Genomic DNA, 26,448 nt, shown 5'->3' on the forward strand with positions numbered 1-26,448 from the left:
TAAAACCCAAAATTGTGAGGCCAATGTCGACTGGGGATGATAAAAACGTACAAACGTAAATCGATGATTCTCGTAATCCTAAAGTCGCAATTTATTATTATTATAGTGTTCTGTCTGACGACAGGTCCATATGAACAGGATCCTTCCATCCTTTTCTCGGACTGGGACCTGTTCATATACGTTCTTGGCAGATGATCCAGAAGTGGTTTGCCATTGCCTTCTTCTGTGTGTGAATGCCACTGAGAAACCGGGGAAGCCCCCGGAGGAAAACTCCGTGTTGCCTAGACCACGGCCTTGCCCAACACAAGTTATAAATTCGGGCACCGCCGGGAATCGAACCCGAGACCCCAGGATTACAAGGCCAGCGTTCTAACCGCTAGACCACCGTGGCGGTAAAAAAGTCGCAATACACCTACCTAAAGAAAATGAACACACAGAAATAAAATAAATACACGATACCAAATAAGTTCAAGAAAACAATGATTTAGGTCCCGAATAAGATCAGTTTTCCTCGTGAACTCTTAAACTAGTGTTAATGGTACCTACAAACGTGCGTTGTTATTCAGATCTGAAACAGAGGCAGATCGGCTACAGCCAGAAATTTGACGTTCAAGCAACCCACCTGCGTGTCCCTGTGAATGCTGTATGTACTCCAGCAACATGGCTCTACTTGGTTTGAGTCGAGGCCCCAGAATTCCAGCTCCTCCTCAAACAGCGGCCCGCAAACGTTTGTCGGGTAATGGAGTTTCCCGGTACTGAAACACATCATTACGACTACTACAGGCCGTGGATCAGACAAACCTGTAGCCGGGGCCAAAGCGTGCGTTTTTCCTACTACGTCAATAGCTTGCTAGTAAAATGTAAAGAGACGCACGCATTTGCCCCGGTCAGAGCCTTCCACGTGGCCCAAAGGTTATTACCCTGTTCACAAGAGCCTACCAAGTCTGAGGTCTGCCCCACGCAACACTTCGTTACTTACTTTCTTTTGTCTGTCAGGAACTTTGCCGAGCCACAGCGCTGAGGAACCGCCCCCTGTCAGTTGTCAGCGACTCTAGAATAATTACGTGTGACAGACTGACACAAGCGTGCATTTTCCTTTGGAAGCTGCCATCAATGTTTTTACAAGACCCGAATGCTGAAGGGTTTGTGCACCAAACGCGTGTATGTCACCGCAGAACAATTAATAACACGACGTCGCTGTGGGGACCATCTATCCGCGAGATATTTAATTAAGTCAGAAACTATACATCTTAGTCGAGCTTTCTCCCTCTGGCATGGTTTCCTTATCACAGCTGTTTTTCTCCTTCTATTGTTTCACGTCCAACGCAAGCTTATTGACACGACGATTATGAATGGCTTATCAGAAAGGTGTTGAAGAAGCGGTTACTTAATGAAGACGTGTGAACTGCAAATATTATAAAAAATATATATCTCCGGTCTCGGTTTTCTTCAGTCCCCTACAGGATCATTCCCGAAGAGTAACTTGAAATATCTGATATTGGAAACACGTGATTTGCAACAGCTGGATTCTCTTCCGTTTAGACAAGTTCACTGTAAATACGAAGGTTCGAAAAACATCTGCAATGAACAGAGGCTTACCGGTAGTAGTTGAGGACTTGGGCGAAGACGCCGGGGTGGCGATCGAAGAAATACTCGTTGAGGATTGGGTCGTAATTGGCGAGAGCCTCTGTCAGCCGCGACAGACGCGTGGCTGGGATCTTCTTGAGCGTCGCCTTGTACGTCTCGTAGCGGATCCCGCCCACGTTCAGGATGATCCGGTTCTCACCGTCCATCGCGAGACGCCCGGCGTCAGGGCCGCGGGTCCCTTGGGGGCGGCTGTTTCATTGGGACCCTACAACAGGAGACGGATTAGCCAGTGAAATTCAATGTGGTGTGGGTGGATGGTGACGATTTCCCTCGTTGTGAATAGTTCAGACATAATGGAACAGGTGCTGTTTATTTTAATAGAAAACACCAAAACGAAAACAGAACAATACTTCAACACAATGAAATCGCACAAGCAAATAGGTGAGAATTATTTCGCTTTGATGGAAATCACTGTCGCTTGTTCCGGGATCTCATGAACCGAAACGTCCGAGCTTCTACCTGGACGGACTGAGGAAAATCCTGTCACGAAATTTCCGGTAGAGGGACAAAACGGCCGGAGCCATCACCTCATCAATTCTCCTATTAATTTACGCGGCAGAGTGCATCACCCTGTATAAGGCCAAATCAGACCGTATGACTGTGGGGATACAAGTAAACTGATGCATACTTCAGTAAAAAAAAGTAAAATTCGAACCTTAAATTTTAAATTTTCGAAATACGCTACCCGTCGTTTTGGCATTGAATATCAGTGCACGGAGTGCCTCAGGGTGCATATAGCGGTACAATTTATTTTCCTTCAACTCTGCAATTGAAACTGAAATGTTTGGTAATGTAATTAGTGATTGAGTTTGCCTTGCTTTCAATGCTGTAAGCAACTCCATCTTAAGTGCGGCTTCTTTATTCTGTTAGTGGAACAAAGGCGTTTCCTTTCAAATTTCATCGACGCGACTACAGCTACATCTGTCGGCACTTTTAAAAGACTTCATGCACCGACGCCTCACGTTATTCTACCATTCATCTTTCTTTCTTCATTTTAATCTGACATTCATTTGTATAAAATTTAACCTAACCTAACCTAACCTGTGAAAATTGTGAGATACGTTCAAACGTAGACGTAAACATTTTGTATGTCAACATAATTTTACTGACTCAAAACTCCTTTTCAACCACATATAACAAATGACGAGGATTGTTACGCTGTGCATTCATTTCCTAACTTGTTAAAGCACCTAGGTGATTAAATACGTAAAATGTTAAACCGATGGACGTCTCTTAAATCAAGTTGAAAGAAGTAATTTAGGAAGACGAAGTTGACCTTCTGACTACGTATGTACCACGAATGCCCATGTTTACAGAAGAGGTAAAACCCTACACATTATAAATCTTGTCAGCAAACGAAGATGAATGGTCAGTTTCACAAACGGCTAAGTTTATTACCAAGGAGAAGCCTAAATATATAACCTAAAATGAAAAAATAAAATTGAACGGTCATACTGCCTCCGTCATCAGAGTATGAAGATTTCTGTCTTCTGGGTTGTTGCGCTGTGTAGTCTGGTAGATGTTTACCAACGTTTCAGAGGTCATACTGCCTCCGTCATCAGAGTATGAAGATTTCTGTCTTCTGGGTTGTTGCGCTGTGTAGTCTGGTTGATGTTAACCAACGTTTCAGAGGTCATACTGCCTCCGCCCTGATGACGGAGGCAGTCTGACCTCTGAAACGTTGGTTAACATCGACCAGACTACACAGCGCAATAACCCAGAAGACGGATATCTTCATACTCACCGCTGTGAGAACCTCAAGTCTTACTTAAAATAATTGATTTGTTTGGAACGTGATTGTTATTAGAGAGGGAGAAACTGCTATATGTTTTAAAATACAAAATCATAATTACATTGGAGACAGGAAAATCACGCAAGGGATCGGTCAGGATATCCGGTTAACCGTCGGCGATCCGAACCAGCTCTGTGCTCGCTTGTTGCAGTATTAGCGCTGGAGCAGTGGGGGTCATCCCACTAATGTACATATTCCGGATGACAGAAGTACCTATGAAATATATTTATCGGCAGTTGAGACTTAATGGATCGTTGCTATCAGAACAGAAACAGCGCAGGAAAGGAAATTAAAGTTAAAAGCAATAAAGTACGTTTACAGACCACGAGCTGATTACCTAAAATGTACCAGAACTGAAACAGACGATCATCCACCCTCAACAGATCCAGAGAAAGTTCTAGGAAAGGTTCATGGCGCGTGTGTCTGGTTCAAGACGCTATTATACCTCAAAGGAAGATTGATAATCTATTTATATATTAATAATAAAACAAGTTCCAGGTTACATTTGCAGTTTTAAAGAACTCCATCTTTCTGTCTGCGCGAGGTCAGATGAGATATTGATACGAAATTACGTCTCGAAAGATCTGAAAGAAAGAAGACATAGAATTAAACGCAGAATACATTCAGATGTCTTAAATTCAGTGTGGAATGGATTTAGGTGGCTCAAGATAAGTTCCAGTAGCGGACGTTCCTGAACACGATAGTGGTAGGGACATTCGGCCGATTGTTTTGTTCTGTCTCTGTGTTGATGTATCTCATTGTTTATTGTGTCTTATTGTTTTTGTTGTGTCCTTTTGTTTATTGTTTTGTTCTGTCTCATTGTGTTGATGTATCTCATTGTTTGTGTGTCATATTGTTTTTGTTGTGTCCTTTTTTTATTATTTTGTTCTGTCTCTGTGTTGATGTATCTCATTGTTTATTGTGTCTTATTGTTTTTGTTGTGTCCTTTTGTTTATTGTTTTGTTCTGTCTCATTGTGTTGATGTATCTCATTGTTTGTGTGTCATATTGTTTTTGTTGTGTCCTTTTTTTATTGTTTTGTTCTGTCTCTGTGTTGATGTATCTCATTGTTTATTGTGTCTTATTGTTTTTGTTGTGTCCTTTTTTATTGTTTTGTTCTGTCTCTGTGTTGTATCTCATTGTTTATTGTGTCTTATTGTTTTTGTTGTGTCCTTTTGTTTATTGTTTTGTTCTGTCTCTGTGTTGATGTATCTCATTGTTTATTGTGTCTTATTGTTTTTGTTGTGTCCTTTTGTTTATTGTTTTGTTCTGTCTCATTGTGTTGATGTATCTCATTGTTTGTGTGTCATATTGTTTTTGTTGTGTCCTTTTGTTTATTGTTTTGTTCTGTCTCATTGTTTTGTATGTTATTGTAGGACACTGCCACCGGGTATAAACCCATTTGCAGTCAATAATAAATAATAATAATATGATACTATCGAATCATCTTCCTGGATACTTAAAAAAAAAATCCGTTTTTGGTAGGCGATTTCCGTGCCAAAATTCTAATTTAGAATAAGTTCTAACACTGCATTAGAATACATTCAATGATAGTGTTACGGAGATAAACAGATTGATAAATAAAGGGGCAACAAGGAATACTTTACTATTCCACACGATGAAGTGCCTAATAAATATGTACAAATTACGATAAAATCTCCTTTATTTGTAGTGACGAAACTCTTCATTTGAATCCAAAATAATATTTGCAGGCTTTTATACGAGTTACATTTACGTACACCGCTTGCATCCATTGGCATTGTCTAAATTCATCCATAAACTAAATAAGTTACGAGACAGAAATTGAATTGTGATATCAGTTTCGTGTAGTTGAAACCTGCAATAAATATGTGACATTTCATGTTGTTCACAAACGCTCGGTTACAATACTGCTGATTTAGCTTAGTTTTCTTCCAATAAATACAAATTCCTGGTCACTACGCTTCGTTCAAATTGAATAATAACCCTAGGTTACAAACACTCGGCACGGCCGCGCTATAGCCAGATAAACCGAATCGTTTGCATCCTGTCACGAAACTAATATTTCCTGAACCAATTTCACTTTATCTACGTTCGTAATCCTGAATATTAATTTCCATTATTAGCATTCACTTACCGACGTAACGACAGATCCAGGATCACGCATCATAAAATATCTTATATCACCAGCTATAATGTTTAGTAACCATGCATTCTGCCCATAAAATGTCTTTCCGTATAATTTTCAGCATAAACAGCGATTATTTCCTTAAACAGCGTTAACCAGTTGATATTTCTAATGGTGAAGAGTTGTGTTTTCTTCGCGGTACGGACTGAATTCTTAAATGTAATTTAGACGAACTATGATTCTCACTGTAAACAGCGATTATTTCCTTAAACAGCGTTAACCAGTTGATCTTTGTAATGGTGAAGTGTTGTATTTCCTTTGCGGTACAGACTGAATTCTTAAATATTAAATAATATTTAGACTTTCTTCGTCTAATATAATGAATGAAACATTCATTGCCTACTTCTGACTGAGTCCGGGTAATTGTCAATCATCATAGTAAACGTAATAATAAAGTACTTGCATCTTAAGTAAATTATGTAAGCACAAAACCAATTCTTTGACACAGGCTCAATACTGCCCCAACGTAGAAAACTAACCCTTATTTGTTCTCAGCGAATAATTGTTCAATATATTAGCAACCCCGTCTAATTCACCTGCAAATTAAGGATAAGAAATTCTGTGGTCACAACGGACACACTTAAGTGTGTACTAGTTTATCACGAAGAAAAATATTTTTTTTCTCGAAAATTTAATATAAATCCCTCGATACTGAAATCCACTCAGTAGTTACAATACGAAACATGACAATGCAAGAAATAGATGATTTTCGTGTTATGATTTCGTTCAATCCATACATGCAACATTTGAAATGTGCTGTAGAATTTGTTTCGTAAAGAGGGGACGAGGGTTCTCTGTGAGGAGGGTTGCGACGAAAGTTGAAAATAAAGGAGGCTGTGGGCGGGATTGATGGGTCCTGGCATCGTCTCCTAGAGAATGGATAAAAATAACGCTGTGAGGAAGACTTTTGTGACAGAAGGAGAACAGAAAAGACCGAAAGGTAGATCAATGGAGATCTGAGAACTGAATAGACTGAAGATCTGGGTTTCACTCTTTTACTCGTGTAGAGATTACTGGGAAAAAGAAAAACTTCAATTGAGACCGCAGAATCCGTTTCCGGTGGTCGTTTTCAAAGGCTGCCAACGGATTTCGTAAACTTTAGCGATCCATTGCGTCTCAGAACCACTTAGCTGTAAAGAATACGAAGAACTGATTTAATTCTCCAGTTATTTAACGATAATGTTCCAACTGCTGACGCTATAAGGTGACGAATGAGATGGAAAAGTGATAACGGGTGGCGATTTATAGGGACTCAGAACATGATCCATCTAAATCTGATGTTCGCAATCCGCTGTATTCAATATGAATCGTATATTTCCTTCCCAGGTTAAGTTATTCAAGTTACTTATTTCCTGTATAAATTACATATGACTTTATTATTTCTCTCAGTAGATTTATACGTAAATTCCCAAAATTTGCCTTTAACTTAATTTCTGTTACGGAAAAATGATTCTTTCAGGAACACTTTCACCATGTTATGCGCACCCTAAAGAACGCATTTAAATTATTATTTTTTAACTGCATCTGATCCATTCAGATCCTGAACGCGGAATTCTGTAGACAAGGCTGTCATTGATTTCAAAATGTTGGAGACTATTTGTGTGCATGTGCGCATGTGTTTCTGCCAAGAGTGTCACATGTTTGTGACGTGTAGTGCCGGTCCATAGACTGTAATTCTGCATTTAAATAGGAGTCGTGGAGCTCAGTACACATGCAATTGCTGTACGTAACTTACAAAATGTGAAGCCTGATTGATCGGATGATATCAAATCTCTAATATAAGGTTTCGGGTTCGAAGTTGTATTAAAACTGACAATTTTATGTTCTGTCGCTCTAAACCTGAGTCCAGATTCTCATATATAAGCAGGGACTTTATAAAACGTTTGGATCGGATCAAAATTCGTGTCCCTTTACAAACGAACTTAGGTTTCTCCATTGCCCTTTTATTCTCTTGTATGCAGGCGAAGTGCGTAGCCCTGCGAACATTTTATATACGCATTATTTGTCAATTTGCATTTTGCCGTGGTATTGGATTTTATTCATTCCATTTACGAATCAGTTTCTTCACTTTTTCCTTCCAAGCCGTCTTGTGCTGAATCATGTATCGTTAAATCGAGGCGTAGAGCAACACAAAAATTTACTAAGACACGTAAGGTTATCACAGCGGTGAAAGTTTAGATTGAGTACTCCTTAGTAATGACATCATGTAGTCTTGTAGATGGTAATCGAAATTGTTCATCACCATTCGTGTAGTTTATGCGTAGAAGATATCCTCCATTCCTGTGACATGGGCCTCATAGCCCACACATTTCACACCCCTGTTGAAAGTCGTAATGTCGCAGGTAGCGAGGATCAATATTAGGCCAAGAACAGTAACAAGAGATCTTTATGTCTGTTTCTCCAGGTTTACGACCCAAAGTGTTTCTACAAAGCGCAATACAGCCACGTCAAGCCGATTTCCTGTAACTCTCCAGATAATTAACCGACCTAGTAAAATTGTATTTCTTCAAATAAACCTGACTTCTGTTGTATGTTTCGCAGTTTATTTATTTTTTTCCCGTTTATTTGAGTTTTACTTAGTTAATAAGTCGTAAGAACAAATAGCGGTTAGAACGCTGGCCTTGTAATCCTGGGGTCTCGGGTTCGATTCCCGGCGGTGCCCGAATTTATAACTTGTATTGGGCAAGGCCGTGGTCTAGGCAACACGGAGTTTTCCTCCGTGGCATCCCAACAATTACTCCAATCACACACAGAAGAAGGCAATGGCAAACCACTTCTGGATCATCTGCCAAGAACGTATATGAACAGGTCCCAGTCCGAGAAAAGGATGGAAGGATCCTGTTCATATGGACCTGTCGTCAGACAGAACACTAAATAAATAAAAATAAGAACAAATACCAACGAAAAACAGAATTTTACATCAACTATTAAATGAATATTTACAACTAATAAAGGGGAATAAACAAAGACGCCCATTACACACTGATAATATTCATAATCTGTACGCTTCACTAAATATCAGGTTCACGAAACCGGGGAAGGATGAAATAAGCAGAGAATGTAGCACGCACATTATACAAGCCGTAGGTTCATTACCGTATTCACAAAAGCCCACAAGTGGACCTTATTCTGTGCTGTGATTTCACACATTCATATATTTAAGACAAGGCAGCGCAAAACACTGCAAACAACACATCTGTCTGCATACGCCAGATACGTAGGCCACCCACTATACTTTACATTGCCATATACAGACTGCAGAACGCGTAGCTACAAACACCACACGGCTATACTTCACAGGATATGACAATGTTAGTAACCAACTCCACCCCACCTCTTCACGTCTTATGGTCTAGATAATCGCATTCATTTATTCATGCAGATTTGCCTAGTATCATCAACACAGTCTGCCTGATCTTTCCTCGCAAGTTCTGCTGTTTTCGTTTGAATTTTCGAAACATAAAAGAATCTGGCTGGAGAGGCTGGAGGATTATCTCGTCTATTTTACGAGGGACGCGTGGTTCCAGGGATAGTTTTATTGTTGTACAGGGGATTCACCACGGCATGCGTCATGCGGGCCGAGTTACAGCGCCGCCAACTTCGGTAAACTTGCGTTATAGACGCTCCAGTGCTGTAAATCTTGGGACACAAAGTAACACGCTTCGTTTGATTGGCTTGCGGACAACGGAGATGATCGGCGTTGGCAAACAGGTAAAGTTTCTGATTTGTAATCTGACGGGCGACGTCCGAGCGACAGGCGAAGAAAACGTACGATAAATAGGAGAATCCTTTAAGGCTTTGCCCGGGATGTTCTTTTGTTAAATCTTATGTGGTACCGCCTGATTCGACTTCTAATGGTTAAGTGAAGTGTTTTCTTCGCGGTACGGTCTGGATTCGTAAATATTATGAAGACGAGCTTCGGCTATCGAAGGGGTTAACCAGCTGATTTTCGTAATGGTGAGGTGTAGTGTTTTCTTCGCGGTACGGACTGAATTCATAAATAATATTCAGACGATCTTCGGCTTCAAAGGGTTAATGTGCACACGAACGCGCATGAAAATAGAAGGATTAAAAGAATGGAATTGTTTTTTATTATTCCCGCCATAGATGTTCCAGGACAATGTGAAACTCACCGGACCGGTGATGACTTGTTAGGTTTGGCGGTACAGACAAAGGCAAATATCACTGCAAATCATCACTTCGGTCCTCCGCGGACCGAATAAATCCGGTTAAATCTGTAAAGCGCGAATGTGTGGTAAAGCCGGGCCAGGTCTTTGTGGGCATGAAGGGTTGGGGGAGTCTCTTATTCCCCATTCATTTTCTCATTACTTCTCTCCTGTCTTTATCTATTTCTCACATGCATCTTTCATTGTTCCTTCCTTGCAGTTTCGTCTATCTGCCTTTACGTCTTCGTCTCACGCACACATTCAGATTTCTCTAACACTTCCGTCTATTTGCTTCTCTTAATTTCTCTTTTACGTTCTTCTTTTCGTTATTAATTTTATCCTTTTCTCCTCTCGCTCTCCTCCTCTTATAAATTCTTTATGATCCGACTGCAAGCACTTCAAACCCTGCATATCACATTTCTCTCATTTTCTTTAAGTAATTTATATTGCATCAACTGCATAAGCTATTTACTGTTGAGTGACGTAAGATGAATATTTGTGGTGAACTGAAAAGGACGTCCCATCTTCTGCTTTCTTCTACTTTATACACTTTCCTTCATTCCGTCCTGTTCAGTATCCCCGTGTAACCGAGCCAATCTTCCGACTGTGTTCTTTACACGGTTTCTGACAATGTTCCTCGAGGGGAAACCCACATCCAGTCCGACCCCAGTCTTCTTTCCATAAACTGCGTCCCACCTTCTGCACGTTTCTGATAGGCATCGCCGATGAACCGTCCAGGTTATCTCGACCTCTCGACCTGCATAATGCAGATGTCAAACTCGGAATGTGGCAACGTGGCTTGGTCATTCTGACGTGTTTCCTAAATTCTCTGAGGAGAATTACGATATTATACATTGAAATAGGCAAAGACCACTTCGTATAATATCCTTGCAAACTAACCATTCAACGCTAAATGACATTAGAGCTGATAAATCATCGTTAAATAAACGTGAATTGTCTAAACCTGCCACAATCTAAAACCAATTCCCACACATCTTCTTGTAGAGCAACTGCACGTTTTTCAAATAAGTACAGTCTCTTACAAAAGTTAGCACACATAATCTCATACTTGATGGTGGCCAAGTGAGGCCCCCTTAAAATTAAATATAATTCCAACTTATGATACTTCATTGATCGTGCCTGAAGCAATTGATAACATTCTTGCAGGTTTCAATTCGAATCTTGTTTATGACATGAATCATGAGTCACCATCAGTCATAACGTTTCGTTCTATCGAAAATATGGGATAAAATACATTAAATTCTCGATCTGTCATCTTTGGCAAAAACCGCAGATGGGACGGTAAGAGCTATGAGCGAAAGCTAACGATAGATGGCAGTGTAAAGAATACTGCCTGATGCGCAAACTTACTTATTTCCGAAAATTCACCGGACAAACTTAGGACTGAAAGATCAATGCAGACTAGAGCAGTATTTGTTAGTCCGGCACAGAAATCATTCACAGCACGTACAAATTCCGAGCTGCGTCCCTTTCCGGTTGATTGCATACGTACATTCAGAATAGTGTAAAGCCTCTGTGCTGGTGGAACTTAAACCACTTTTACAGCAACGAAAATCACTTAAGATGGTTTCTTCTCGGTTGTTGCGCAGTGTAGTCTGGTAGAAGTTTACCGACGTTTCAGAGGTCCTTGCTGCCTCCATCATCAGGGCGATGACCCAGAAGACAGCCATCTTTATACTCACCGAAGCGAAAACCTCAAATCCTACAAATGGAAACATTCCTCTTGGACATTTAGACAATCTTCCCCCTTTAGTTTTTGCACGTGACACAAGAGATGTCTTTGTTCTCATCATTGTCATGGCTTCGTACCCCGATTAAGAGGACAGCCAACAGACACACGAAGATAGTTTAAAACAAACAACTCTTCACAAATAAAGATTTATATCCGCGTGATAGAAACACTGTAAAACCGACATGCCTCACAATAAGAATTGAAACCGTACAGGCCAATTATACTTTACTTGCAACTCAAATTCAATTCTTCTTATTGTTCTTTTTTCAAAACCCGTAGGTCAAATTAAGATTTATATGAAAGGTTTGTGAAACCAGGGCGTATGAGATGGAATGTAGCACGCATGTGTGAGAGAGGATATGCATAAATTTTGGTCACCACGTTACCTTTTTTTTTTAAATTAAATTTCCAATCTAATTTCTCGGCTTATTACACGGTAAGCACAAAACGTGAGAATGTCTTACGACGTAATTTTCTCGATTTTCCTCCTACTTTCTCTTCGTGATGTCCATGTGCACTTCATTAACAATAACAAAAGTGTCCCCTATATTCGACTCTGAAAGCTGACAGAACACGAGTCGGTCGGTCTCAAAGTCTGTCGGTCCGAAATAACAAGTTTCCTGAGTGCTCTTCTTCGATAATGGTTTTCTCATCCCTGCCCACACATTTTTTATTAAGATGATGTGTTCTGAACGACGTAGTTGGCAACTGGTAGTGACGTATCTGTGACGAGATAAGTAACTGGTTTGAGGGGGGGGGGGCGTTGTTTTGTAGGTTGTCAGGTTACAAAGGTCTTTGTTCGCCTCGTCCGCTACATTACCCTTACGAGATTAAGGGTAGCCATCTAAACAATAGAGAATCGAATTTTGAAGTGAAAATATTAGAATTTTTATGCTTTCATCGTGAACTCAAAACGGAAAAGAGCACGAGGGTGTCGCATCTGTCGTGAGATTTCAGTTTCTCATTCATGGCCCTGGTGATGGAGGCAGTAAATATATCCGAAACGTCGAGTCATCTTAGGCCTCGTCGCATGTGACATTCCGTTTGTCCGTATGTTTCATTCCCGAAAGCGGTGATGGGGTATCTGGTTATATTCGCGAGTTATTTATTGACACTAATTCAACTGCATAGGTTATAAGAGTACAATGGTGAGGTATCTGGAAATTATGAGCTAGAATTCAAAATAATGCAGAGACAAATGATTTTTCCTCTGTCCTCTCTGTCCAGACAGGCTCTAGGGCTCACGCAGCCGTCCACCCAATGGGTGTCGAGAGTAGAGGGCGGCCGGTGCGTGAGGGTGACCACTCGATACCAAGAAGTTCCGAGGTCAAGAATGAGTTTGGGGTGAGGAGATAAAGGTCCTCTCACCCCAGAGTGCCTCTAAGGCTTACACCGAGACAGACTTCCTGTGCAACTCCTTCTTCCATCTTTAACCTCCGTTTCCTTTGTTCGGAACATTTCCAGTCGTGGATGTGCAAAGAGGCGAGAGTAAGACGCTGTAGCCTTGCACATAGACTACACTCGCAGCAGCAGACCCCCCTCGCGCAGAGTGATATACAAATCCATTACATTATTCACGAGAAATGGAATAAAATTGACTTTATGCAGTCTTGAGGAAACGCGAGTCATTTTATTTTGATAAAAATCTATAAAAACATCTCACGTGTTCCAGCCAGAATGGATGCCCATTGTAAGAAGGCGCGGAATTCCGCACGATTTAATCTGAACACCTCCTCGCGTCTCTCATGTGGAAAATAATTGCAACTGGCATTAAGGAAGATGAATACAGGAAGTGACGCCTTACGTAGCATTGCCATCTTCACGACGACTTCCTCTCAGACCTAACCGATCAGTAAGAAATGCACGCGAGATTTTCGTCGCTTTGCTTGAAGTCCAGTTCTGAATGCCTGACAACAGACGTCGAAATCCCACTTACAATTTGCCTTGAAATTCTTCTTTAAATGTTTATTTTTATCGGGATTGTTTCTTCCCGGAATTTGGCACACTGAATCAAACCCTTCCTTAATAAATCAAATTTATTTTGGGGCCAGTTCTTATAGGCATTCAAATAAAATGGTTTTGTTCGCACCCCGTTTCACTGAGCGGTCGTCAGAACTTATAACGTTAAGTACACACGAATGGTCCACAGCACATACACGTGTGTACAGAGCAGTGTTTGTTTTTGTAATGTGTAAAGAGTCTGTATTTACCTAACCCGTCTACCCAATTACCTGTCCATCTGAATACATTAAAAGAGGAGACGCGAAACGTCGCTCTTACGTCAAATGGCCAAATAAAGAAGTTGAGTGTCACAGAAAAGTAACATAGGCTTCTAATACGACCAAAAACCCTTAAGCTACTTGTCAACGCTGTGTGTTAAATATCAGCGTAATTAGCAAGTGGGACGGATGTGACGCAGAGAATTGTAATTAATCAAGTTGGCAGCACTGGCGCCAATGTTTCCTGAGGAAACTAATACACAAGCAGCTCTCCGTCCATTCAATTGCTAATTTAATTACCAAGTTCCACGATGACGACTATACAGGACGTTCAATTTTAATCTTGACCGAGAACGTTGAACATTAAAAAATAATTAAACCCACAATTAAAATAAATCTATTGGCAAATCAACGCGGCATCCGATATAATATTTTAGAACTCATGCTCTATAGTTCTTGGGCTATTATTTCTGCATGAAAGTATAAAGTCTCGTTGCAGATAAGTTTTACCTCATAACCTCCTGATAAATCGCGGATAATTCCTTATGTTATTTAAAATTCCACGCTTTACAAAATTTGTAGTTGTTACGGAGAGTCGTTAAATATATTGAGAATAAAACAATAGAATGACGTGCTAACATTATCACAGCAAATATATGAAGCAAATAACAGCCACTTTGAACCGGTGAGCACAAGGACATGCCAATTACTAAACCTCATGAAACTTTCACAAAAATTCTTCGGTCGTGCATAACACAAGATCTTTCCTGAAAATTTTGGAGTAATCAATGTGTTCAGAATAAATTTGTACACACCCCCTCACCAATATTTCCCTCAGCTCCATTTTAATATTATCCTTGCACCTATGTAAAGTCATCTGTTCCCGTCAGGCTTTCAAACAAAAATTTTGTGTGAATTTCTCACCTAAATCGTGCACCACACAACTCGATCTCCTTAATTGATAATCCTAAAATTATCTTTAAATAGAACAAATTACTGAACACTCCATTAAGCAATTTTCTCCATCCTCCTGTCATTTCATTCCACCTTAGCATCATAAAATAGATAAACTATAATTTTTATGATATATTCATTCCACGCAATATTTATTAAAATGTTCACAGCCAAACTGAGTCGATGCTTAAAAGTCTCGTACATTTCCGGTTCAGGAAAACTTCAATGAAAGACCGAACGAGTACACGTGTCTACAGTACGTGCTTCAGCATCCACCTAGAGACATCCCCAGCTCCCTGTTTATTCCTCACCACAAGAGACGTAAATCCACACGCCGTGTGGGCAGGCAACTTCTCCGGCGGTGTTGCGAAGCGTATGGCCTAAACTAGGCCGACAGGCGAGTAGCGTTGAGAGCCCGAAATTTTGTCGGACAGTTTGTAAAGTCATGAGGAAAAACCTAAAAGTGTTCTGAAACCATTCAGCGCCCGTCTCTTCTATTCACTTCAACTCGATTACTTTCTCTAATACTGTGAAGAGAGTCCCAAGATATTCTACAATAAATATGAACCATTTTGAAAAAAAAAAAAATCAAGTCCCTTCTCGAACAAAACCCAATTTTACACCTGACCTCTGTTCCCGCTCCACATTAATTTGATGTTCTGCTCCCTGGGGTGCAGTCTCGGCCCGCCACGCCGGCCTCCTTAATGACTTACCAACTCAGTGCATTCGAAACGTCCACTGGACAATGATTTCCGTTCGCACTTGAGGCAGGTCACTCTGCCACTCGAATAAACTCGGAAAATCCCCGATAATTACAGAGCTTACGTGTGAAGTGAAACGGAAATAATACTGCAACGTATTTCCAAGAAATTCAAACTGCACACCGTAACATTTAAAGCAAAATTTCTCGCATATCCTTATTTATTGCACAAAGGTATTAAGTGCATGATACAATTTCCGTTCGCAGCAAACACATAAACATGCATACAAACCTATGTATAAAACGACACGAAGGTACGTTTTGTGTGTTTAATAACACTAAATTCTAGAAGAATATATAGAAACAATCATTCATAAGATAGTGTAATTGCGTCATATTGTGAATATTCTAACAATTATTTATTTTAATCCGTCTTATCACAATATTTAAAATTTCTTATAATTAAGATAATAAAATATCATTGATGTTCCATATCGATTGATCGATTTACATTTTGGAACATCTTTTACACAACATGTTTCAGTTTTTATAAAACCATCTTCAGGTGTAAAATATTTACGAACTTAAAACTCAAATATGATTCCATTTGGTGATGTTTCATGCCATTTGTTTTTCAATTTTGGGCGAGGTGTTGTCTTTTCTTAAATTTTATCAGATGTACATATCGGTCTTAGATGTAGGAGTGATTGTTCCGATATGTCCAGAAGTACTACTGTCATCGTATAGGTGTGGGTCAATATGTACATCTGATAAAATTTAAGAAAAGACAACACCTCGCCCAAAATTGAAAAACAAATGGCATGAAACATCACCAAATGGAATCATATTTGAGTTTTAAGTTCGTAAATATTTTACACCTGAAGATGGTTTTATAAAAACTGAAACATGTTGTGTAAAAGATGTTCAAAAATGTAAATCGATCAATCGATATGGAACATCAATGATATTTTATTATCTTAATTATAAGAAATTTTAAATATTGTGATAAGACGGATTAAAATAAATAATATATAAAAACAAAGGAAAATATTAATTTAAAAACCTAATAAGAGGAAGCTGGCTTCGAATTTAACCCGCTTTTAATCCCAGAATAAAAATATTTTCGATGTGTTAATGCTAATCTCTAGTACCTGGTGTATGAGGTAACGTTTTATCTACACCGTAAAAAAAAACAAAGGTTGGACAGACTCGAGCTGAAGGATTAAAACTAGTCAACAGAAAATTATAATTTACTGAGATTAAATACAGTTCCGATTTCAAACCAGAAATTGATATCACTGTTGCAAGGATCAACTTTAATTTATAGGCCGAAGTTTGCGCTATTCATTTGTCATGAATAAACCGACTACAGGATGCAATACTTTATAATTCTCTATTCTCTAATAGGAATTAAACTCACAGACGTATATACCACGAAAATGTACGTATGATAGAATGCAGCATCAGGTGTACAGAACTGTACTGGACGCTAAAAAAACACACGAATTTATTTATATGTAAGGTACTTCCTAAATATATTCGGATAGAGGTCTGTTTATTGCAGACTGCAATCTCATATCTTATTCGAAATAGTGATTTTTTTCTGAATTCGAACTATAAATATTTGATCTGGCAAATACTTGTACGAAAATACAAGGGTGTTACGCGTTGCGGAGTCTGGGTTACAATTCAAATAAATTTCACTTGGATTTTCGTGAAGATGATACAATTAGTTGAAGACAAAATGAGGGCAGAAAGTGAAATTATTTCCTGTAATAAGGTGGTTATTTATCATTCTACACTTTAAAAGGTTTACAAAACTCCGAACACTACAGGACTATTTAATCACTGAACAATGAAGAGAGAGGATGTGGATTCGATGTCATGAAAGGTCGATGTGTCCGGAACAGAATCTAGCTTTATGATCGCGAAGTACAGGAAACTTTCTTTCTACAAAAATGAAGTTACAGGATTAATTTTAATGTCATTTTATGTCTGCAGATCTAGAGAATGCCTCCCCCCCCCCACCATTATCGTTACCCAGGAAACCGAGACGTCTTTTGTTCTGGCATCGAGGTTGGTTCAGCCATAGTACGCCCACTTCACGTCGCTATATACACTGTCCCATCACAATTCAACAGGATTTCCTCCTGCAAGCTCAGACTACACGCATTACAACAGTGTCAGAGAAGTGGCCGCATCGGCACGGGGACTGAATAATTTGTATGTAATTAAGTCGCTAAGTTGTGTCACATACAGCAATAGGTTGTGACACGTTCTGAGGTCAACTGTGACCTTTGCAGAATTACACAACGCTGATTAAGACGCGAAGGTAATCGTGTATGCTGAGAATAAGGATAAGCAAAGAGATTGTTATGGGCTATTTGAAAGTACTATCCGGGCATTATTATAAGGAGAGAGAGAGAGAGGCAGAACAGCCGGTAGCTTTGATTATATCTGGAACAATTAAATTTCTGAAGCATGAGTGGACAGATTACGATCCACCTCCTGTTTTAAGCGGTTCCAAATAACAATGACGAAATCAGTCTGACCAAATCGTGTTCTGCGGCTCTAAAGGCCTGCGAATTCTACTGGAAACTGCACTCGCCAATTGCTTCTACCTGCGTTTTGTAAGGTTACGGAGCGTCTGAATAACCCGGAGTCTCTCAGACCCCACCCACGCCACTTAAGGACCAATCGTCCCAGCGAAATACGACTGTGATTACGTTATTCTGGGTCTCGGGGCCGTGTAGACTCGTCGGTAGAAACTAACGTTTCGCAGAAACATTCTGTCTCAATCATCAGGGCTGAATTAACGATGGTGGTGGTGGGAAGAGGAGGGATTTACATAGTTACATAGATTGGCACACTCCCTCAGCCTTCTCTTCCTTAAACTCTATATAAATTACTCCATCATCGCCACTTTAGCCCCGAAGACGGAGACAGTATGTTTCTCCGAATCGTTGGTCTACACGGCGCCATACCCAGAACACCATCGTCCTCACCTCCGTGAAAACCTCAGATGTCAAAAAAGAAAACCATTATGTCCATCAGAGTTTCTAAATAAACTGACTGTTTCCAATCTGCCGTCCTTTATTTCAAACAAATACTGAAATACGGTGTTATGTTATTAATGTAAATATGTCTGCATCCAATTGGCGGACTTCCAAGACATCTGTCATGACATCACACCTTGAAGGCAGCAACACTTTCGTGTAAAATATTTTTTAAAAAAAAGACTACAGAACAGTGCGAACGTATAAGGTGGAAGGGAGAGCAATGCATTTTAATACTGTCCCTGACATTATGGGTAAAGGTAGATTTTCAAACAGAATGTAGCTTCATTTGAGGCCAGTATTTTGCGAGTTATAAACATGGTTAAACCGCGTGAAAGTTACATTTAGCTTTCGATGTGACAGTAGAAACGAATGAATTTATAAATTTATCTGCGAATTTTATTTGAAACGTTGATTCAAAAATGCCACGGTGCAGAAACATTTCGGTTTCATCAGCCAATTATCGGTAATTTTAAATTTATATCAGTAAAAGTACAGCGTTAATTTGTATAAATGTCAATGAATAATTTGTATCTTTCCCTGCATCCATATTTAGAAACTTAAAGCGAATAAACTCATACATTCTAGTCGGAATATCGTGTCCTGAGGATGAGTTAGCTGGGTCAGGTTTGATCCGGAATTTCCATCGTGGCGAGTCAATAAATCATCTCATTTGTTTCGTGCTATCAAGTTTTCTCGAGATACTCTCGCTGTACATGTACACACTTGTCCCATCTCTGCAAGGCATAATTTTAAGTAAGGGTTGACATTCAATGGAGAGATCGTAAATTTTGTGGGATCGCCTCATTTCGCCCACACCGACGAGTACAGTGCATAAATAACAGATTTTAAAATCCGAAGACGATTCTACATTATAAAACGTAAAATATCCTGCAATTCCGTAACGAAATTGCTTGCCACATTCCAATTTATTTTCCTTCAAATCCAACATCGTTTTCTCTTTCCGCGTGAGGGGAAAAAGTAATGGACTGCCCTTGGGAGCAAATTACATCTGCTACTTACGGACTCTAGAAACCCTGGATAGCCACAAAGGTCCCTAGGGAACCGGAAAACTTATAATAAATTGGCTGCAGTTAGCGAATTCGTTGAATGCTTCAAACCTTTTCCATACACCACGAAAATACGCACAAGGTCCAACCTGTTGAAGACCTGATGTTATCAGCTGTTAAACTCCTTCATTTCTTGCCTTAAAATAAAACCATTATAATGAAACATGTCAAATTATTTAATGATTATGGAAAATATTCTCACGGGGTATTGCTTTTCACAGAATACTGAATAACAAGGTGGAATACAAAATATAACTCTCCATTTGCTTATGAAACGAAACATCAAAGTCTGAAGGAAGAAATTTGACTACCGTCTATTTTAAGGGTTTTAAATCTCGTATTCGGGAGGTCCCGAGTTTGAGTCTAGGCATAGAAGCCGCCCGTCTTGACTAAGACTTTTCGTGGTTGTTCTCGGGCAGTCTATGTAAACGATGAAATAGTACATTAAATAGATCATGGCCGTTTTATTTCACGTTTCCCCCCCCCCAAGTAATCATACACACTCGGACTTAAGTAATATGTGCATTTGATGAAACTTTGTTTCATAAACTAAGAAATCATTATTTTAAAACTCACAATTCATGAGAATAATTAAGAGCAGAAGGTAAAGTGTTGTAAAATAAGTCTTTACACTCATAGCCGTGACGATGGAGGCAGAAAGGACCTCTAAAACGTCGGTAAATTTCTACCAGATTACACGGCGCTACAACCCAGAAGACAGCCATCTCAAAGTCTTTAAAAGACAGAATTTAGGTAAGTTTCCGGACAAGAAGTTCGTTTCGACGTGAACACTTTGCAGAGGAAGGGCCTTGAGACAAAAATTGTGGACCTACGGAGGATCAAAGGATCCAGTACTTGGAATATTCTATAAGACTATGAAATATGCATCACGTCAGTTTACTAGATGTTCAGTTTCCAGTCTTCGAGTTTTCTTCTGAAGGTCGCTAGGTGGTTGCTGCTGCAAATGGCACAGAGAGGCGAGGAACAGGTCTCTCTAACAACCAAATGTAGGATACTAATCCGCCACTGGACAACAAAAACAGGAGTGGACAAAATAATTATAAGTGAATACTTGTTAAGTGCACATGGACGTCACACTCAGTCTCTACTAAGCAGAGTTCGATTTCGCGTTGGGTGTTCCCAATGAAGGAGAAAGGAACGAAGAATTATATTAAAAATATATAGATAGAAGAGATAAATAATTATAGAGAGAACTGAAGAAATCACAGTTAATTATAATAATACCGTATTGCAACATTCATTTTTTTTAAAAAATATTGTAGCACAATTATTTAAAACAATACTCCAGTATTTTATATTGAACCTTTAATTTCTGTGTAGTCTTTACTTATTCTGTAATCTTTCTTCCTTTCTGTCTCCCCGCAAGTTTCTTCTACCATGAATAAAATTAATGTTCGCTCAAATATGAGCTGTTTCCTCGTACAAATAAATACCCTTACGTCTACAGCTGATTGTACAGGGGAGGAGGAGGGTTGTGTTTATTCCTTCAGCGCGGTAAATTAGTTTTCGAAGTGAAAACGAATATTTATTTATCTGCGAGGCAAAACTCTTACAGAGGGACATGACGACCACAAATAACATCAAGGTTTCCCCACCGACTGGTTGACTGGCACGTGGGATATCTTTCTTTTCCTTCTGCGTTCCGCGTATTGAAATACATCAAACATGTGATATTATGAAATGGTTACCATGGTGTTTTGTTTCCACTGCGTGTAAGTTTCGGGGCACTGATGTCAGTCAGCACTTACGTAATTACGTCCGAATTATAAAACGGGTTTGACTATAGGACGAATGGAGGACAAAATAACTGAAACGAATATAAAATCCAAAGGAAAAGTGAATTAGGACGCCAAAGGAAAAGACGGAGAGACCAACTGGAGATGTTCCCAGAACATTTATGATACAAAAAACTACATTATAGTCTAATTTAATGAAATGCAAAAAAAACACTAAAATATTTATTGTTACAGTGCAAATGGAGTTCTTAATTCGATAATATTCCTCCAGAAACCACTATTTTTTTCTGTCCGGTGTGAAGTTTTAAGACCTTGGCTCTGGGGGATTCCTGTTATGCAGGTGTTCCTAATGGCGACCGGATTTCCCCCACCTGCTGCTCCCAGTAACAGAATTGAAGGAGACATTTTCTCTCGGGATACCATGTTAAATCCTCTGTCCGGCCTCCACTCTCAAAACCGGAGTACGCGGACACTGTTACAACGCTCAGAACAATTTTATTCTCTTATTTTCATATTTCTGTATCATATTCTGAAAAAAAACTCCGACTTGAAGTTCGGTATTTAATTTTTATTAGGTTTTCCTCAGTCATATGAAAATTCATAATTTTTTTTAAAAAATTATTTTATATTTTATGTACTTATTTTGTATTAAGCATCATTTTCAACTGAACCAGCACATAATATAATTCAGGCTGTATCAAAATACCAAGTAAATTAACAGACCCCACTACCCCGCGTGCTATATTTCCTCTCACACACCTGTATAAGCAAAGCTTTAACTGCACATGCGCAGAATCGCCTGTATGTGTCGCTACTTTCATCTGCTTTTAACATAAAATGAACAGACACCATTAAAATCTGTCACAACCCAGCGCGTTGGGGGGGGGGAACAAATGAAAGTAAATTAAGGACATTCTAAGCGACAGCCCGCGTGACGTATCGACAAAATATACGCCTGAACTAATTAACGATATTAAGGGAACTTCTCAACATAAATGCCAAATTCCTTTGACGGGGAGTGACACCAAATCTCGACCTTTAACTTGCTTGTAACTTGAGTAAGCGGTAAATGCGGTCTTGAACTCTTACATCAGAACGTGCAACGTTGGCTCAACTTAGGATCTGTATCGCCATCCGCCCCGTAAGAATTGCCGTGTTTACTTGGTATCGATTTTAATTAAGTGTACGACTGTAGACAGACATACATAAATATAGGATAATTTCAAAGTACTGTCTAGACGCAATTAATAAAATAGTAGTAATTACACACTTATGAGCCGGGATAGCTCAGTCAGTATAGGATTTTTCCTCTAGCCTCTGCGTCCAGACCGGCTCTGGGGCCCACCCAGCCTCCTCTACAATGGGTACCGGGGTCCTTTCCCGGGGGTAAAGCCGGCCGGGGCGTAATGCTGACCACTCACCCCCATCTAGTGCCGAGGTCAAGGAAGAGAGGAGCTATACCTCCACTCCCCCCAAACGCCTACATGGCGTATAGGGGGAAAAACTTTACTTTACTTTTACTTTACTTTAAATTACACACTTATTAAGGTCAATTTCAGTTAACGAGTTTACAATCAGTAAAATCTCCAATGCAGTCTATTTCTTCAGGGCAAGCAAGAAAACTATTCAGATGAATTCTTGAAAGCTGTCACTGGATACAACATTCTGACTGACTTCCTGGTTTGCTAACAGGCTGAGAGATTGACATTTCGGTTAACAGACAGACTTCCTGGCCGGCAAACAACTGAAAGGCTAAGTAATTTACTGAGAGAATTCCATGACACAACAGACATATCCAACTACTGAAAGAGGAAATCTCCTCAGAATTTTACTCGCCCTTAGTCTATAATATTCCTTTGGATCAGATTAAATAAACAATTTGTCAACTACTAAATCCCAAGGAAACAAAGCGAGCTTGGATATTTTTTTACCTCGCTAGAAGTTCCCTCGTCGTCACCTCCACGCATTTGTTTGGCTTTCTGTCTGCGTCGAAATGTTCTGTCTGCTGGGTGTACCTGGTGACGAATGACATGGCACGACGCCTGCAGACTTTTCCGTGTAAGAACGGACTATGTTTAATTTGGTTCATGCAGCGCACTTTCGCAGAGATTAAAAGAAGCCCGCCCTTGGCACTTCTCGTGTGCTTCAGGATTAATGTCAGTCAAATTACAGGGGTGTCACAAAGCTATGAAGCATCGAAACCACGTGTCTCATAGAGCACACGGATAATTTGGTCCTGCGTAATTACTGAGAGTAAGGATTTTAAACGATGCAATTGGAATGATGCGTCCGTTCAGATGTGTGTATAGGCATGCGAGTAATAATATGAGCCAAGTGTTCGTAATTTTCAAATTTGAAAACTTAATTTATCTTTCGAAATTCATCTTTAAACGTATCTGTCACACGGACAAATTATTCAAACACATTTCAATTTAATAAATGTCTTGTAGAGGGGGAAAAAGTTCCAAACCCGAATAAAAATAATACGTAAATTCATGTAGGAGGTAATGTATAAAACACTTACCTCTTTTTACTACAAATTTAAAAAATCGTTATTTAAACAACCCATCAGCGAGTTACCAGTTGAACACAAGGGATCAATTCAGGCTCTAGTCCCTTTGCCCTACAAAACAGAGTCCACAGAACGCTGGATCTCTGGCTTGTATTCTTCCTCGCCCCTCTGCTCATAACATTAGTATGTATTATCCGCTCCAGGACACCACGTGACTAATGGCCCGGGACATAGCCTCTCGCCGACCGCACTAACCTGGGGGACACGCGTCAGGCAGGGCGTGATTCATACAACACGTGTGGGTCGTGTCTCTGCCATCACCGATGTGCCAACACATGATCTAGGCCACACGTATCAGATTAGGCTGGAGCACCTGCTTCGTATTCCGAAGAAGCCGAGTTCAAATATCGTCGTTAAAAAATAAAACCATTGGTTATTGGATTCATTTACTTCATCCATGCGATCTACAGTCCCCGCCAATCTCATAATCCTTGATTTATACTTGCCTCAGTCCCGCTATTATCTTCCTACCAAGCGTCGCTGTTAATTCCAATCCGTCATCTCGAGGGTTCTGTTGTTAGCTGCAGGAAGACTTTCGAACGGCACAGGTGAGAGAATGTGTCTCTAAATAAACTAAGAGTTATCTTCTGATGCTTTCGCAAATCCATGATTTTATTTCGGTGCCATAAGAAAGATTAATACCTTTATTCTCGAAGAATGTTAGACCAAGTTTCGCACCCGTACAAAACACAGAGCGGAATTATAAATGTTGCGTCAAAAACAACAAAACAAATCACGGCTTATAATAATTGTGAAAACGTCTCTTGCAAAGGGGACGAAGACCGTGGTTCAGACACTGCCTCAAGATTACAGTCTCGCAGCCCTGCACTGTGAAACAACTAATTAACCAAAATGTAGGAGCACACACCTTACGACATACACAAAAAACTCGCGTTAACGGAACACTAATTTACATGCGTCACAACTCTGTATTTGTGCCCCCTGAGTGGATGACGTCACAGGTGGAAATCTGAAACACAGGGAGGTGTACGTCAGGGCTGCAGACGCCAACTACATCTGTTGGCTCAACACTCGCCTAGACTTAACGAGCGTCGAACCCAAGTGATTTACTGCCGTTCGTTTAAGTCAGTGTCCATTCGACGTTTCGCGTTGGCGGAATATTTATAGTAGGAACAATTACGCGTGTTTATGTTCCACTGTTTCCATCTGAGCTTGTAACCTACTTTGCTTGTTATATTAAATGAGTGTAATTCAACCAGATACCGCCACGGTGGTCTAGCGGTTAGAACGCTGGCCTTGTAATCCTGGGGGTCTCGAGTTCGATTCCCGGCGGTGCCCGAATTTATAACTTGTGTTGGGCAAGGCCGTGGTCTAGGCAACACGGAGTTTTCCTCCGTGGCATCCCAACAATTACTCCATTCACACACAGAAGAAGGCAATGGCAAACCACTTCTGGATCATCTGCCAAGAACGTCTATGAACAGGTCCCAGTCCGAGAAAAGGATGGAAGGATCCTGTTCATATGGACCTGTCGTCAGACAGAACACTAAATAATAATAAGATGAAGTGGTCTAGCGGTTAGAACGCGGGCCTTGTAATCATGGGGGTCTCGAATTCGATTCCCGGCGGTGCCCGAATTTATAACTTGTGTTGGGCAAGGCCGTGGTCTAGGCAACTAGGGGGCTTCCCCGGTTTCTCCGTGGCATCCCAACAATTACTCCATTCACACACAGAAGAAGGCAATGGCAAACCACTTCTGGATCATCTGCCAAGAACGTATATGAACAGGTCCCAGTCCGAGAAAAGGATGGAAGGATCCTGTTCATATGGACCTGTCGTCAGACAGAACACTAAATAATAATAAGATGAAGTGGTCTAGCGGTTAGAACGCGGGCCTTGTAATCATGGGGGTCTCGGGTTCGATTCCCGGCGGTGCCCGAATTTATAACTTGTGTTGGGCAAGGCCGTGGTCTAGGCAACACGGAGTTTTCCTCCGTGGCATCCCAACAATTACTCCATTCACACACAGAAGAAGGCAATGGCAAACCACTTCTGGATCATCTGCCAAGAACGTATATGAACAGGTCCCAGTCCGAGAAAAGGATGCAAGGATCCTGTTCATATGGACCTGTCGTCAGACAGAACACTAAAAAAAAAATTCAACCAGCTGGCCGAGGACGTCGACTAAAAGACAAGACGTCTCAAATTAAGTTGGCTTTGGAAGAGACTTGCTCTTAATGTTATTGCAGTGTAAAGAAGGTGTATGCCAACGCGCTGTCCGAGCAAATATAACTTTGTAGGCGCGTCCGATTTACAGCGGATCGCGTATCAAAATAATTCCGTCAAAATGATAGCTGTACTAGAAACAAATTTCGTCCCATCACTTAATAGAAATTGATGTCAAACAGGCGAATCTGCGCTTCTAAGTGAAGTTTGTAATAAACTGCCTTCTTGATGGTTCCTGTATGTAGCTCTCCTGATACCTTCACATCCATCAATCTCCCTAGTCGATCGCCCTTCATTCGCCATCTCACATTCTTCCCTTTCTTCTTTTGTTATTGTGTTCTCTGTTTGCTTTTCCTTCCCTCTTCTATTGCGAGACAAAAAAATACAAAGAAAGGAAAATGTCCACGTT

General features: G+C 40.2%; 1 protein-coding gene across 5 annotated transcripts in view; it reads right to left on the bottom strand.

The window, feature by feature from the left end:
* The window catches only part of LOC110827816 (potassium voltage-gated channel protein Shaw), a 90,660-nt gene that overhangs the window by 19,948 nt on the left and 44,264 nt on the right, over nucleotides 1–26,448 (bottom strand). For all 5 annotated transcript variants that reach the window (XM_087358617.1, XM_022059859.2, XM_087358616.1 and 2 more), the window contains 2 exons: nucleotides 1,600–1,852; nucleotides 623–755 (listed from right to left, as the gene is read on the bottom strand). In XM_087358617.1, coding sequence (XP_087214743.1) covers nucleotides 623–755; nucleotides 1,600–1,793 — 327 coding nt within the window. In that variant the 5' untranslated portion in view covers nucleotides 1,794–1,852. The remainder of the gene's footprint in view (nucleotides 1–622; nucleotides 756–1,599; nucleotides 1,853–26,448) is intronic.

The sequence above is a fragment of the Zootermopsis nevadensis genome, unplaced genomic scaffold (genome assembly GCF_977971745.1).
Source record: "Zootermopsis nevadensis isolate Lab colony 2312 unplaced genomic scaffold, Znev_1.0 Znev_ptg000030l, whole genome shotgun sequence".
Classification (NCBI taxonomy): Eukaryota; Metazoa; Arthropoda; class Insecta; order Blattodea; family Termopsidae; genus Zootermopsis; species Zootermopsis nevadensis.